The sequence below is a fragment of the Ceratotherium simum genome, chromosome 4 (assembly GCF_057802395.1).
Source record: "Ceratotherium simum simum isolate JZ-2026a chromosome 4, ASM5780239v1, whole genome shotgun sequence".
NCBI classification, from domain to species: Eukaryota; Metazoa; Chordata; class Mammalia; order Perissodactyla; family Rhinocerotidae; genus Ceratotherium; species Ceratotherium simum.
In genome coordinates this window covers 60156317-60173373 of record NC_141903.1, presented here as the reverse complement: position 1 = coordinate 60173373, position 17057 = coordinate 60156317, and the positions used below count along the sequence as shown (strand labels likewise).

The following is a 17057-nucleotide window of genomic DNA, read 5'->3' as shown; positions in this document are numbered from 1 at the left end:
ACATGTGAATTTGGGGGGAAACAATTCAGTCCACAGCAGAAAGAGGTTTTTTGTTTTTGTTTTTGTTAATTTAATAGTGATCTTAGAAAGTACAGTGTCTAGGTAACATGGGCTAGGAAGGGGGTAACTAGGGTAGGACCCCCAAGCATGTTAGTCAACTCTAAGTTCACGTGGGTATACACACTGGTCAGTAGCCAAGACAAAAAGATTGCCTTGTTAACAAACAATCCATAAAATAACCATCTGCTGTATGTACTGTCAAAAGACATGTTCAGTGTTCACTTCCCTGTGTTTCCAGATTGTATTAAGGCTTAAGAAGAATTTGGAGAGGTAGAGAACCATGGTTTTTTTTCATGAAAGTGCAAACAGTTAGGTAAATTTCTGTTTGCCACACTAAGTGCTTAATTCATTGCAATGAATTCCTAAGCCTACGTCATAGAATTTCTTCAGCTTGTATTTGAGATCACTTTTATACTGAGAAAAGAATGTTGTGTCTTGAATTATGTAGGCTACATATCATACTTAGTGATGGTAAGTGAAAAGCTGAACTGTGTAGTAATTGTTGGTGTAAATAATGATTTGGATTTGCCCTTAAAATGTAAATATGCCCACCCAATTACAATTTCATGTTGAAATGTGATGGTAGGGGATGAAGCATTAAGGATGTACAAGAACTTGGAGAGATGGAGGTAGGAAATTAAGTTACATTCGCCCTGAAAAATTGAACTATGGAATGAGTAAAACTATATCATAAGGTAACTGACAAGGGAAAATGAAGAGAAAAAAAATACGATAATTTGAGAAATATCTTCTTAGAGCCCTGACAATAATTTAAAAAGTTTGTCAAGGTCCTTTCCCCTAGTTCACTTAAGGTCATTAATTAATAGGTGTTGTTGAAAGTAAGCAGTGGGAGCTTCCAAAATGAAAATAACAGTGCTGTTTAGTAACTAACATCCTTTAGTTCTGGTCTAACTTCTCTCAGCCCCTAAGCCTGAGGACTTTTTATTTAATCTGTAGTTGACTAATAATTGATGAAATCCACCAGGCAAGGTTGTTTGGAACATTTTCTCCAGTGGATTGTGCCGTTGGACCTATATATCTCCTTTATTATTATTAAAAGTTCCACCAGGTTATCCTGTGCTATGACCCTGTTATTTCCGAGGATGACAGCAGACTGGAAATGAAGGCTATTTTATTGTTTCTCACAGTCCCTCTACCTTATACGTAAACCCTTTGTCCCCACAGACAAAAGCTACTGCTACAGTGCTCAGGTCAGAATCAGAATCAGATAACTCAGATAACGTCAGAGATTCAAACTCTCTCCTTCAGCTTTCAACACTCCAGTTCCGCGCAATGGCTTAGAGCTATGCTGTATTAAACATTCACACGCCAGGCCTGTATAATCCTAATGTCCTCCTACACTGTCACTGTCAGCGTTCAGATATTTCCATCTCTGAAGGGTTTTTGCACTGTATGTGTGTGTGTGTGTTGCTCTGTGTCACATTTCTTCCATTTTTGGCATTTCAGGCTGTCATGACAAACTTTTTACCTCTGTCACCAATGCACAAATTTGCTGACATGGTTGAGATGAAAGAAAGGCATTCGAGTACTGTACCTTCTGAACTGTCATTTTTCTCTCTGGATTTCTGGAGGGGGAAACATAAACACTCCCTAAACTAAGCCTGGAAAGTTGGCCAATTTCTCCACGACTAACCAATAACAGGCTGTATTTTTCTAGTGTTGTGGAGGGCACAGGAGGGCCAGGTAAGGCGGAGCTGCCTCCTTGTCAAGCTGTGGACATGTGCTCCCTTCTCTCCTTATGCTGGAGCAGGATCCTCTGTGTGGACCTCCGCTGTAGAGAGAGGGACGATGTATTGACCCGGCCTCAGCGCTCCAGAGCCTTGCCTTTTCCTGACTGGCTCCAGAATATTTGAAAGAGACAAAGACTCTCCCAGTGGGACATTCCCTGAGCAAAAGGACATGAGAAGCTGCTTCTTCCTAGAAATCCACTACATTAGGATGCACTTGAACGTGTCATGCTCTGCACCAACCTGGCCAGCTTGAAGGAAGAATTTGAGATAATGTTTTTTAACTTGTTCATTCTTTTTCCCCCGTTCTTTGTCAAATGCAACGTGTGCCCTGGCAGGGACTTTTTTTTATAAGTTCTTTTTGGTCCCTAGTGATTTCAGAGCCTCCACCCATCTATAAACAGTGAGGGCTTGGTGGTCCCAGACTGGCAACTCTCTTTCCCTGTCTCTTTTTAGGATGCTAGAGATGGTTCTCTGTTTCTTTTCTCCCACTTTGCCCATTCATTTTTATGCTGTCCCTGTAGTGGAAATGAAGGTGCACATGGTGAAATGTCTTTAAATGTACAAAAGTGAGGGTCACATACAAGGTCGAGGTAACTCTGGGCTGCTCATCTCTGTTGGCTGCATCTGTTCACTGTATTAAGGTTTAACAGGCCATTCCCTGGCATTAGTTTTCGCGTCTATCTTTGTTCACTCTGAAATTCAAACTGGACTGGGATGGAAATATAATACTTGACACATTTCACTGAATTCCTATTCAGTGAAAAGGGCTGAAAAAAAATGACTGAAAAATCTTTTCCTTCTGCCTTTTAATCTCTTTATTCTCAAAATCCTAACTCTTCCACTTTGTGATAAATTGGAACTCTAATCAATCTCTGTTTGTCTTCTCAATTCCTGATGAAAAAAAAATCCATGGAAAGTCATTAGTGTAGCACCTATAATAATGTTAGCTATTATCATTGTTGTTTTGTGTCGTAATTATTAATATTGTTATAACTTTTTGTAGAAATCCTAAATTGGGCTTGTAAATATTCTTAATTCCTGAAGACATGATTGTGTGTTTACACAATGAAAAGTGAATTGTAACAAGGCAATTACGTGCTTGTGCTGAGTAGACCTGCATTTGTAACAAGGAGCTGTGGAAAAGGAGTCTTGAATTTCTGCAAAAATTTGATGGAATATTCTTAGGCTTTTAAAGACATTTTATTCCCTATCTTTTGTCCCTCTAGACTTTGTGGATTTGAACCATTCTATGACGAAAGAGGCGATCAGTTCATGTTCCGGAGAATTCTGAATTGTGAATATTACTTTATCTCCCCCTGGTGGGATGAAGTATCTCTAAATGCCAAGGACTTGGTAAGTGTGATCAAAATAACGTGAAACAAGATGAAATGAAATCCCTCACACTCATTTTTAACCAATTAATGGGCAGTGTCATTTTTTAAATTTGGCCCACTTAATATCTTATTTCTTTATAATTGTAAAGAAATATAATTGTAAATTTATTTTTAATAAAACAATGCAAACTAATGCATTTTCCTTATAGATGATGAAAAATAGATATGTTTGACTTGTCACTAGCTGAATTATCACAAATTACAAATTACTGCAGTATTAATTAATGAGTTTTTACCACCTTGTCAATGGAGAGCCTTGCTTATGAAGATAGCTGTGTTGGGTGAATGCAAATGTAATTTACACAGAAGATTTCTGTTTTAACTTGTCTTGCTATTACCTAGATTTGGTTATACTTTGAATAAAACAACACTGCTTCCTGAAATGTCATTCAAACTTATTAAAATATCCTGATAGTAACAAAAGTCCCATCATGCATCACTGGCATTATAAACAAGTTACACTGTACTAATAGAGCATTTTGTTTGTTTTTCCTGTTTGTTTTACATGGCTTCTCACTTAAGCTAGTATTGAAGTTTGTTTGCATTCAGGAAACACATACCCTCTGGGGAGAAGGCCCACTTCTTCTAAAACAAAGAGGATGCCAACATGAGATTGAAACATTAACCATCAATCCTCTAAAGAAAAACCAAACAGAAATAACTAAAAGCTGACTTTTGAGGCACAGAAGGTTAAATCTTCAAGAGATCTTAGGATTCATCTAGTCTTCCCTTCATTTTAAAGATGGGTGTACTAAAGCCCAGAGAAGTGAAATGACTGTCCAAGGTCACACAGCTTCCCAGCAGAAAGACATTGTTAGGAACTAATGATCCAGGTTTCCAGACCCTTTACTCAATGCTCTTTTCCCTCCAAACATTTCCTCTTTGCCATCTGTGTTCTTTCATGAAATAGATCCCCTATAGGCCACGAATTTTCCAGTGTGACCAGGAAGAAAGGCAGTGCGTTGATGTGTGGATACGTCATCCCAACTCCTCCCTCAAGTCAGGCCCTACACTCCCAAACATCTCTTGAATCCATCCACTTTTTGCCACCTCCATCACAACTGTCCCAATTCAAGCCCCCTTCCTCTCCCACTGGACCACGGCCACAACCTCCTGTCTGGTCTCCCTGTCTCTTCTCGTGCCCTTCTCAAGTACACTCTCCACACAGGATCCAGAGAATTGGTCTTATAAATAAATCACATCATGTCACTCTCCTGCTTTAAGGCTCTTAAGATAAAATCTAAAATCTATAAGGAGATCTATACAACACTGCCTGGTCTGGAGCCTGTCACCCTCTTCTGTGCCACTCATTTCACACCTCTCTCCTTTGATCTGTCTTCGCTGCAGTGCACCAGACTTTCATCAGACCCTCATCAGTGCAGCTCTGGATATGGGCCATTGCTCTTCCTTCTGCTTTCTTTCCTCCTTCCTTCCTCCTTTTTACTCCCCATCATCACACACACACACACACACACACACACACACACACCCCTCTTTGCGTGCGTAACTCATCGTCAGGCCCTAGCTGCCATTTGACATCCTCTGAGTGGCTTGATCTGCTCCCCCTTTGGCAGTCCCTTCTTCCCACAATTGGTTTGTTCCTTCTGCCACCTTGTTCTTTGCCCCCTTAATTAGATTGTAAGCTCTAGGAGAGGATGAAGCATGTGTGCCCAGATCTTAGTACCATATGGGCATATAATACAGTCTCAAATGTTTCTTGAATGAAACAATGAATCAGGAAATAGACCATGTGTTTTTAAAGTCTAACGCACCTGGATTCAAGCGCCCCCTTTCTCAGAACCTAGAGGTGTAACCTTGGGCTTGTTACCTAGCCTCTCTACATTTTGGTTTTCTTAGCTGGGGTGATACTGGTACCTATCTGTAGGTTGTTGGGAGAATTAAGAGATTTTAAATAGGCTTTCACTCCAGCATTTGACTTATTCTTTCAGGTATCCTTGAGGGATTAGCAAGAACTAGAAACTTCATGGTAGAATTATGGGATAATCATAAGGACTATGATACTACCCCTTTTGTTTGCCATTAATCCCCCCAGAAAGAATGACGGATGCACAAATGATTCCGTCTCCATTAAGATGTATTTTAAGTTCTAAATTCTAAGTGATGCAAAGTGCAGCCTAGAATTATTTAGATGCTGGTTCTCCTTCAAAGAACTTCCAGTCCACAGGCAAGCCAGGACCTGTTTCTTTGACCCCTATTGGAAAGCCACCTGCCAGTTTGGGCTCAAAGGTGGCACACACCACTGTCTTCTCAGATTCCCTCAGCTACTCCTACCTGAAGCCATTCTTACCCACAGTGACCTCTGAGGGCTTAAAAACTTTTTTAAAAATGTGTATATAGTGGTACTCCTAGGGAAACAGAATAAGACCTAGAAGTTCACAAGCTAAGGGGCAAGCCCAGATCATCATAAAAATCTCTCTAAGTAGTCTATGGTTCTTTATTATTTCAGGTCAGAAAATTAATTGTTTTGGATCCTAAGAAACGGCTGACAACCTTCCAAGCTCTCCAGCACCCATGGGTCACAGGTAAAGCAGCCAATTTTGTGCACATGGATACTGCCCAAAAGAAGCTCCAAGAATTCAATGCCCGGCGCAAGCTTAAGGTAAGATGGCATATGTTTTGTTTTGTTTTATTAAAAAAAAAAAGATTTCTTTTTTGTCTTGAACTATCAGAGAGAATTCCACCATTCTTCATCTAATACTATTATTCATCTCCTGTGGTAACAGGGAAAATCCTGCTTTGAAATCCCAACAATACTGATATAAAGCCACTTACAGTTTTGTTATCCTCTCATAAGATTAACTGTTAATAAAGGGAAATGTGTTGTATGTTGAGATTTACTCACCAAAAAAATAGATTATTATTGCTTCTCATTTAAAATCAGTCTGAACTACTTGAACAGCATTGTTCAGAAAACTGATATTTATTCAGAAAGTTGTCTTCTTTCTGAATATGTGAAAATTGGGAAATAATTTTTTTAAACTATAATTTGTGATATTGATAAATAATTACCATACTTGGTAAAAATTTTTAAAATTCAAATAATATAGAAAATTATCCACCAAAAATATCTCTTTATTAGAATATACATGGAATAGAGTTTAGATGCTTTTCTCTTACATAATCATGTTTAGGGCTAGCTATAAATGCAGGGCATCTCAGAGGATGGCTGGGGGTCAAAAATAGTGTTCTATTCAGCCATTGCTTACAGGCTGATACAGACTAAATAAACCTGAAGTGTTCCCTGGTCAAATTAATTTGAAATATGCTAGATTAAATAATTTTGACATAACCCAGGATTTATCAAATAAATTAGACCATGGAACTCTTTATCCTCATAATACCTATTAACATCCATGGAACTAGTGTTTCATGAAACAAATACATTGGGAAACACAGTCTAAAATTTTTGAAAACTCATAATAGATGGGGCAAATGCATTTACTCAGGCTTTCAATTGTCCAGATGATTAAATACACTACTTTGAGATTAAAGAGATTTTGCTGTTCATTCTCCAAACAAGTTTTCATTCAACAATCTTGGAATAATATACTTTGAAAGACTGAACAGTAACATATAAAACAAACTCCCTCAGTGCAAAGTTGAGATTGAGCTCTGCTTTAGGATTTTAAGTGAAGGTAACATCTGACCCTTTTCTGTTTCCAATCAGGCAGCAGTGAAGGCCGTGGTGGCCTCTTCCCGGTTGGGAAGCGCCAGCAGCAGCCATGGCAGCGTCCAGGAGAGCCAGAAGGCCAGTCGAGAGCCATCTCCAATCCAAGATGGCAATGAATATGTTAAAGCTATTCCAGAAGGAGAGAAAATTCAAGGAGATAGGGCCCAAATGGCAGTTGAGGGGGCAGAGGCTGAGCTGATGAAGGTGCAGGCCATAGAGGAAGTTAAAGATGCTGATATACATGCTGCCAAGGCCACCAAGATGGTGTCCGAGGCACTAGAGGATGGGATAAAGGTGGCTGACTCAGAAATAGAGGAGGGCCTAGTGGAGGAGATGCTGAAGACAATGGAGGAAGCAGCAGCCCCCAGAGAAGGGCAAGAAAACCCTGCTCTGGGATTTGGAGCTCAGCAGAATGATGTGATCCTGCCAGAGTACTAAATTGGCTTCCTTCCAATCTGGAAACCAAATCCTGGCATTTTGTGCATTTTGTCCTTCAGCAAGGAAGGTATGGAAGCATGATATGCACTATAGTGATGCTGTTTTTGAGGTGCAAAAAAAAAAAATACATATCTATCAGTTGGTAATTCTAACTTCAATGCATGTGACTGATTTATGAAAAAATAGTGTCTTTCATGGTATGTAATGGATACCTAATACCGATGGGTTAAATTTGAAATTGCAAGTAAACATAACATTTAAAAACATACATCTTCAGGGACCAGTAGTACACATTTGAAGTAAATGGTAACAAATTGTTTTTGCTTTGAAAACCTAGCCATCGTACATCCTTTGGATTTCTTCACAAGGCAGTAATTCCTTTGGACTATTGTTCAGCTAATAGTAGGTAGTGGTATAAGACATGTTCCCATGACATGCACAACATTTTAATTTTCATTCATGTGTTCAAACTATTTACAAAGAGATGGTTATAGGTTATAGTTGTATGGTGTGTGCAAAAAAAAAAAATTCCACTTAAAAATTGTAAGAAATTGAAGCATACTTTTTAAGAGCCATGAAACCATATGCCCCTAAAGCTTCTGTGGAAAATGCTTTTTTATTTTCTCCTTATTTATATGCATCATATTACTAATAACCAAAAATGTTCTATCACAAAATTCTGCCATTTTACAATCCTGGAGAAAGTATTTTACAAATTCACACTGAGGAATTTATTCTTCCCTTCACCTGCTCTCTAATAAGATGTCCTTCTGATTGCCTACACTCAGGGTAGAATAAAGAAATTTAGGGAAGGAAAAGAGATAAGTCTGGGACTTAGACCAACAAAGATTGACTCCTTGTCATTTTACAGATAAAATTGAATTTTTTTCATGAGTTTGTACAGCTTTAACGATAGGAACATTTTTATAGATAAACTCTATAATTACCGAGTTTCAAATATTTAGAAAAATCTAACCTACAGGCAGATGCCAAAATGTCTGAATAGAGTGGGAATAATATTCCATTATAAAATCATTCATTATTGACTTTACTAAAGTAAGGAAACATTTTGGTTTATAAAAGTCCTTTTTTCCTTCAACTGATTGTTATCTAGATATACTGCTTATCAAGTAAAGATATTTCTGAAAAGCTAGTATATTTTTTTCTCATACTTGGAATGGAAATGCATTATACAATGTAGTTTTGAAAATTTCCATGTCAAGAAATTTGGGACAACGTAAATGTGTATTTACTTTAAAAACAAAACCAAAAAGAAACAAAGAAAAAACACTGATTTCAAATCAGACTCTTGAAAAGCTGTAACATCAGACCTAATACTTTACATGGTTTTTTTCAAAATATTTTCTTTGATTTTCATATGAACACTTTTCCCTTACAGAAATCACACTAATTCCAGGTATCTGAGATTTATTTCTAGTTGAATTGAAATGAACATTTTTATCAAATTAGTTATGTATCACGTTTTCAGTAGGTTTCCTTAATTTTACAAAAGGATTATTTTCAAAGACCAAAATGATAGACAATAAAAATGACTATCACATAAAAATCCTCATCAAAAAAAGAGATCTTAAATTCTTTTGGCTCTTCCTCAAAACTATTAAATTGGAAAATGAAATTAAATCTCTGATTTCTGGGGGCTATTGGACCTCGGCAGACATTCTGCTTTCCAAGCACAAATCTTTTTTTACTACTATTCTGATGAGAAGAAAACAAGATAGGACTTCTTATCTTCCATAGTTGAGGGGCCTGACAGGTGACCGACATGGAGGAAAAGGCCCTTTACGGCACATCATGTGGGCTCAGAGGAAGATTATTCTTTATTTACCACTGGAGAGTACTTACCTTCCTCTTCCCTGTTTTCTTCCTTCTTCCTCTATTCTCTCTCAGAATTCCCATTTTAGCTTTTATAAAGGGCTCACTATTTTTAACTTTTAAGAATGCCTTCTTCACTAAGCATTAAGATTTCCATTTCAGATTTCAGATTTCCATTTAAAAAGATCAATTGTCTAGTGTACTCTTCCCAATGAGACACTACAGGTATACACAGTAAGTGTCTCTTACATTGTTCCATTTATAAAGGGAAAAGGGAGAAAGAGAGGTAAAGGAGTCTTACTAGATAGTAGCAATTAGTTGGAAGATCAGAACATATGGTCCCTCCCAGCCCACTCCCCTATTGACCCAAGGGCATTTGTTCCATCATTGCAACACTCAGGGCTGACTGCACTGGTTGGCCCTGTGGACTATAGGAACAGCAGTGCAAATGCCAGAGCCAACGTGTGCTTTAGAATGTCCCCATTTACACGAGTACATATGCCTATTCCTTGATGAGTACTCAAGGGTTTGAGGGAATTCTATTTTTTTAACTTGTAAATGGCACTCTCTAAAAATCAATGGGAGTTTTAAATTTTGACTTGTTTGTTAAAGATTAAGTCCCGATAATGCCTAAATAGTGACTAAGTCAGTCATTTCAGTGGAAAACAAGTCAAGACAAACTTTCACAAAAATTAGTCTTTTCAGTCAAAAGATTCAATCTTTGGTTTCATAGAAATACAACCTAATTTAGGACAACTAGGTTAACATTTTGGAAAAAAGAGGAAACATATTGTTTGCCAAAATGGGATGTATTATCTATCTCAAAGATTACTTAGCTAAATAGTGGTAGAGTATTGCAGATAAAGCCTTAATTTGACAAACTACTTTATAATGTCACCGCTAATTGACAATATAGTCAGAGCAAAAGAATTAAGGGAATTTCAGCAAAGAACAATAAATTATGTTTTGCGTTTTAGAGCTGACATTTATTATATTACATTATTGATTTTTATTTTCAGATAAGTTCAGATATATAGCATAAACTAGACTATTTTACCACAAAGAAGGATAATCTTGAATTATTTCCTTCATTTAGAAAGTCTAATTGGAATCCCAGTGATTTTTCTCAAGCTTTAAGAACTCGTTTGTCTCATGAATACATAATTAAGATAGAAATTAGAACAATATGGTTGTAGAAGTTATTGTCTAGAACAAGTGCTGTCTAATATAAACATGATGCAAGCCACGTATGTAATTTTAAATTTTCTCTTAGACACGTTAAAAAATAAATCCACAAAAACAGGTGAAATTAACTATTCATTTTAATCCAATATATCCAAACTATTATTCTAATATCTAATAATATGAAAAATTAATGAGATGTTTTGAATTTATTTTTATACTAAGTTTTCAAAATCAGGAGTGAATGTTACACCTTTAGTACATCAAGTGCTCAAGAGCCACACGTGACTAGCGGCTATCGTATTGGAACAGCACTGGTCTAGAGTACTTTTTAGCAAAATGACACATGAATTTCTATGCTAAGATTTGAGCTGCCTCAGTTTTCCACACTGATGAGTAGGAGGCCAAAAAGAAATGTTTCAGAAATGTCATAGGCTGCAATAAGTAAAAACTCTATTGGCCACTTTACTTATTCATGTGCTTCAGAGGAGGAGTGTTTCCCAACTTGACTTTTAGAGAATAACACTTTCCTGGGCACTGCTAATTGTCTGTTGGCCATAGTCCCTCTCATCCCTCTCATTCTTCTCTGGGCCCTTGAATCTTGACTACAGGTTAGAGTCTCCTGAGTACTGCCATGAAGCTAATAGCATTCTTGCATACCAAAATCTACCGTGGGCGAACCATGTGTACCCATTCAAGGATTGCACACAGAATCTTAATAGGATTTTGTAGGCTTGGATTAAGCTGGACACCATCTTTGTGTTGCGAGCAATATTTCCTTCTAGAAATCTACTGAAACATACCAAATTTTGCATGAAGAAGATTGTATGATGAGGATGATGATATCATCCCAGTTACCCCAAAATGAGAATAAAACCATTGACTGGCATTTTTTAGATTTCCTTAGAAGAGTTTAATCAACACTGCCATTATACATGGATTCAAAAGACTTTTGGAATTTTCTTATATACTGCTATTTTAGAATATCCTTAAGGTTCTATAGCCATTTTTAGTGGCAGACTTAAAAAGAAAGGAACGGTTTGCCTTTTACTGTGACCTCAATTACATAGTATTTTAAATATATTTTGTAATTTAGAATGTTTAGCAATTTCTATTTCCAGTTTCACACGCAAAGTAACTGCTGGTGGGTTGCCTACAGACTGAAGATTGAGAGAGAACCATTTTGTTTCATATTTCAGTTCTTATTTCACAGAAGCATCTGGTTGCATTTCAAATTGGAAAAAAAAAGTAAATGCCAGAAAAGGCAAAGGATAAAATCAGTAAATCATTTATTCTGCTTTAGGATTGTTCTTGCAAAGTAAATGTAAAAAAAAAAAAAAAAAAGTCAACAAAGTGAATCAGGTTTTTCTTGATGAAGGTTGACTACACATATAAGAGAGATAAATATACTGAGCAGAGTCGATTACATAATTACAATGCCATTATGTAATTTACTTGTCATTGCAGAGTATTCATGTTAGATGTGCAAAGTTTCCAGACATTTACCTACCTAATAGGACTTGTAATATTCTTGTAATTACCGCCTATTAGGTCATATTCCAATTTCCTTAATGTTCATCACTGATATGTTCCTGATCAGGGTTGTTGATAGCATTTGAGCATTTACTGGTTAAATACTGCTTGATGGTTAAACTCTGTGTGTGTCTTCAGTGCTTTTTTAAACATTTATGCACATGTAATCTCAATATTGGTATTATAATATTCATAACCACATGATAAGCAAAAATGTACTCAATAATTTTCTATAATTTTTTTCCCCGAAATCTTTTTCTTCACCTGGCACAACTCAGGGTGAGTTTCTGACTCTAAATAGGAAAAAAAATTTAAAAGGCCACTGGAGAGATATCAGCCACCCTTCCATGGTAACCAAGTTCAACATTTCCTCTTTCCATATTCTACCTATTAAGAACCAGTTTTTGTCATTATTACTCCTTTCGGATATCACCTGAGATCACATAATATAATCTCAGCTCACAAAGCCTGACTATTTACATACTTATCTTGGAGAGCAATAACAAACTTGACTAATTGATGTTTGCTTGTTTAAAATTCCAATTTTCATAAATGATCTGTGATGTACTCTAGAGGGTTTGATTGCGTGATTTTAACTTCCTTCAAGACTCAGCCTTTTCCCTGTCACCTGGTCCAGAGGACCACCTAGGGCAAGAAGGAAGCCTTGCCAGGAGAGCGAACCATCTGACTCCTTTGCAGGAATCAGACATTGCTCTAGAGAAGACTCTAGGCATCTGACTTGGTTGAGCTCAGATGAGCCAAATGGAAGAAAACCTCTTCCCATGCTCTGATTGAAAGTGATACTGTTTGAATATTGGTATATTGCCATCACTCAGTAATGGAAAATGGGATTCCACCAATCATTTGCTCTTCCCAAAGTCTTGGTTTACTACCACTTGTCCCAAATCAATGTTTTTTTCCATCCCTCTGGCCATCAGGCCACCCTCTAGGACTGTGAGATTCTCTAAAACCCTGGAAGGAGCATCCCAGACTGTCTGGAGAAACGTGGGCCCCTTGGTGACCCAGAATTTAGTTTGAAACTCTAAATAGCAATGCCAAGACTTCAAAATCACACTGTTCTTCTTAATAGCTGTTTTCAGCACATTTTGAAGATTGACCAGGAAAACCCATGGACATGGAATATTTATATCCACGTAATCTTTGCTGTGATTCATTGTGTTAAAAATGACAGATATTTAATCTTCAGTCAGATTAAATAATAATCTTTATTTTCCATTTGAAAGGTTATTTTGAGCTAGTCAAAAACAATAGGCTTCACAGTAGAATTTTTGAAAGCTGTTGTTTTCCCTAAGTGCTCTCATTCTGACAATTAGTTGTGGATGATAAAAATTTACTAGGCTTGTCCTTTCTTTGTCTTTTCCTTGACACACGTAAAGTAGTTAATCTGGATTGTAAAGGATATGAGTAAGTATCACTATAAATTGAAAACTGTCATCTCATAACTGCCTCTTTTAACCTGACCTATTTTTAGCCTATTTTGCAGCTAATGCATAGTAGCATAGAGTACAAATAACATATGTATGAGTTATGATTTTGTTTACATTTTTATTGTCAAGGTTATTACTTACGTCAGAAGTTCCCAAAGTGTTTCTATTTGTGCACTCTTAGTAATATTTTCATGGTCCCCCCCACTGAAGCCAAAAGAATGATCTAACATGTCCATTTATTAACTAGTTAGGTCCAAACAACATAATAGTAGTGCTGCATTTCATGTCTGACAGATGTTGCTATGCTTCCCTTGAAATTTTAACATTTCCTGTGAGTTCACTGAGGGAGAACAGCAGATGGGTTTAAGTAATTCCTTATGCCCAGTGAACAAAGGGTATCAGGCAAAAGGGATTATTAGTAAACAGGTTAGGGGCTAATGTTTATACTCTTTCTTATTTGAACGCCAATCATTTCTTTCATCGACGGTCTTTGTGATATACATATAAAACTTAACTGTGCATTTTTTAAAAACTAATTTCCACATAATTACTCAAGGAAATAAATTTAAAACTCCAAAGAACAGTTTTCAGGAGTCAGGCAAACTATGGTTCACAGACCAAGTCCACCAGAGGCCTGTTTTTATTAATAAAGTTTTGTTAGAACACGAACATGCTCATTTATTTATATATTGTCTGTGGTTGCTTTCATGCTACTAGGGAAGAGTTGAGTAGTTTCAACAGAGACTTATGGCCCAGCAAAGCCTAAAATGTTTATCTGGTCCTCTACAGAAAAAAATTGATGCCCCTGGTTTTTCATGGCACCCCATGCCTTTTTGGTGACATCTAGGAATACAGATTCCCATACTCCAGATTTCTTCTCCTTAGGTTAAGGTTCTTGCTCCCATTTGCTTCTTAGGAAGTTAGGAGAACTTTGTTTCTGTTGCAGATGGTCTCACAACAGTAACTGTGCTGAAAGTACAACCTAACAGTAAAATTTCCCTATAGAACTAAAAATCAAAATTGCATCATTTCCTGAAAAAAGAAATGTAGAGTATGAATTGACTTGGTTAAGAGAGAAGAATTAAAAAGATTTCTAGCACTTTGAGCATGTTTTAGAAATTTGATCCTTGTATTTAAAATCATGGGAATGACATTTGACACTGGCAATTTACGCACATTTAAGTCAATCTGCAGCTGTTACTTAGTAAGCTAAGAAATAAGAGAGCCCTCTGGTTCTGAATCCTTCAGAGTATTCTCAAATAATTTATATCAATTGGATTTTCATTTAATCATTTTTAGGAAATAATGTGCTTTATTACGTGGCATTCTTTGACAATGACTTGCTCATTAATAGCTCAGGGAACAAGCAAACAGCCAATTCTTTTTTCTGAGTGTTATGTATTTCATTTCTTCGAAAAGAGAGGGAATTGAGTAAATGCTTTCCTTTACTTTTTTTATATATCTAGAAATCCAGGAAGGCCCCTTCTTTTAGTCTATTTCTGTCACAGAGAAATTATTCATTCCACAGTATCTGCCTTAAGGGAAGCAGGTGACCCAGATATGGAGAAATGTAGGCATGCGTGACCTTGGTATTTGACTTTGAACATCTGTAGGCAAAAGGTTACAAATGAGATATTGAGTAGAAAATCTATTATCAGCTTTTTAGGAATACCTAAAATTATATGATGACTCTAATTAAATAATATACTGTTTTCTTTAAACTTTTGCAGCAATCAATATGTAGCGACTGGGATACACTGTAGAACTCAGGAAAAAAAGAGATGAATCGTCTGCCAGCTCCTCAGGGTTGATGTGTGTAGGAGGCAGACTTTACTGGAATGGGAGAGGGAAAAGAAAAAATGTAAATTGGGATTCCATGTTCCCACCTGCCCATTTTTCTTGATTGCTCAGTCTGAAAGCAGTTGTTAATGGACTTAAATTAACATTTCTACATATTTCTCAATATCTGGGTCACCTGCTTCCCTTACAAATGAATAGACCAAAGTCAATAGCTAATTTTCCTCTCAGAACCATAAATTAAACAGTGTAGTTTAGGGGAAATTAGGCCTACACTGCAAGCACACTTTAAGGAACTAATTTGCTAATTTTGAAGCTTCCCAGGAGTAGCCCATCCCAGGAACCCATTTTCTCAGTAGAGTTTCACTGAGAAGCAATTATGTACAATGAGGGAGTCAGAGACAAATTAAACTCCTCTAGGAGTGAGCTGTGTAGTTGGAGAGAGAAAACAAGTGTACATTTACAGCCTGCGCTAAATCTGGGCCAGCAGTAAACCCTCGAGGGATGGAAAGAAGGAAAAGCTCCCTTCTGCCTGGAATGATCAAGGAAATCTCCATGGGAACACAGGCTGGATTTGAAGGATGGGGAGAATCTTGGAAAGTAGGGAGGAAGAAGGGGGCAGGTCTGGCTGAGAAATCTACAGAGCATCTACAGAGTGGCGAAATACAAGGCAAAATGGTGAAGGAACAATATTGGGTGTGAAAGGCTGAAATCTACAGGGAAGTGTTGTTAAGTCTACAGAAGAGTCTCAGATTTTATGCGGAGTTGAATTAGACAGACCTCTTCGGTCCTTTCTTATTCTGGGTAGATATGTGTGCAGCATTTCCTCAGAGCTTCTAGCCCTTTGTGATCTCCTATATATTTGGCTAATTTGGTGCATCCCTAAGCAGAATAAAAATCACCCAATATATCAAAGACATTTTTGTAAGTCACCTGTTGAAGCAAAGCCTCAGTCACTAAAAGCAAAAACTGCCTTGGCTAGGTCTCCACTGACAAAGCAGAGTAAATGAGATGATAGTGATTATCTGAGTAAGTTTTGCAAAACTCCGATATCTGAATCACTGCCTGTGACTCTAGAAAATCACCCAACTACTTGCTAAAGCTTTGCCAGTGGAGGCCCACGTCAAGGTTACTTCTGTCATGGTTATTTTAACCCTTTAAATGATCTGACCTGACAGGGCAATCCCCTCAGCGTTTGAGATACAATACCTGAAAGTTTAGACTTCAAAAGATAACCTGTACAATAAAGCTAACTCTCACACAACAAAATTTAAAATTTTCAGAACTGCTTTCCCCAAACATCAAGCTGGTCCTGTTAAATCCTTTCTTCTTCATCACTACTTTATACACCCTTCTGTAAATTCCTTTTTGTATCACTTATTGATGGCAGTATTTTACATCCATCTTCAAGAAACTTATTTTTAAAAAATACTTAATTAGGATCAGATTACAGTAAATATACTTTTAGTTGTCTTGCTATTTTGCTTGTGTCATATAATGTCTGTGATTAGTGAATGGCTGCTTTATTCTTTAGAGCAAATGAAATGAAAGAAGGGACAAAAGTTGACTATCATTTGAGTGATGGAAGAGAAGCTAAGAGGTAGAGATACTGTGAGGGTACAGAAAAAACAAGTTAGCAGTCTTCTAGAAAGGAATACTTACTACTAGGGTTTTTCAGGCTTATGTGACTTTATCTGGTATGGCTTCTCTAGTTTTTCCTAGAGGAGACATTTGTATTCCTGGGTTGTTGAAAGTTGTCTGGACTAAAGGGACATAAACAGCTCAATAACAGCATGGCAGATTAGATTAATGGAATACCATTATATACAGGAAACTTACATCTCCAGTAGTTTAGACTGCAAGTCATTAGCCAAAAACAAGTGCATGTAGGATTTGGAGGACAAAGAAAAAGTATAAATATTTCAGTTTA

The 17057-nt window shown here is 37.0% G+C and overlaps 1 protein-coding gene across 1 annotated transcript in view; it reads left to right on the top strand.

The window, feature by feature from the left end:
* CAMK4 (calcium/calmodulin dependent protein kinase IV) overlaps nt 1-11732 on the top strand; it is a 224858-nt gene extending 213126 nt beyond the window's left edge. The window contains exons 9-11 of the mRNA XM_004420320.3: nt 3038-3164; nt 5673-5825; nt 6894-11732. Of these exons, the coding sequence (XP_004420377.2) occupies nt 3038-3164; nt 5673-5825; nt 6894-7334 (721 nt within the window). The 3' untranslated portion in view covers nt 7335-11732. The remainder of the gene's footprint in view (nt 1-3037; nt 3165-5672; nt 5826-6893) is intronic.
* The last annotated feature ends 5325 nt before the right edge of the window (nt 11733-17057 follow it).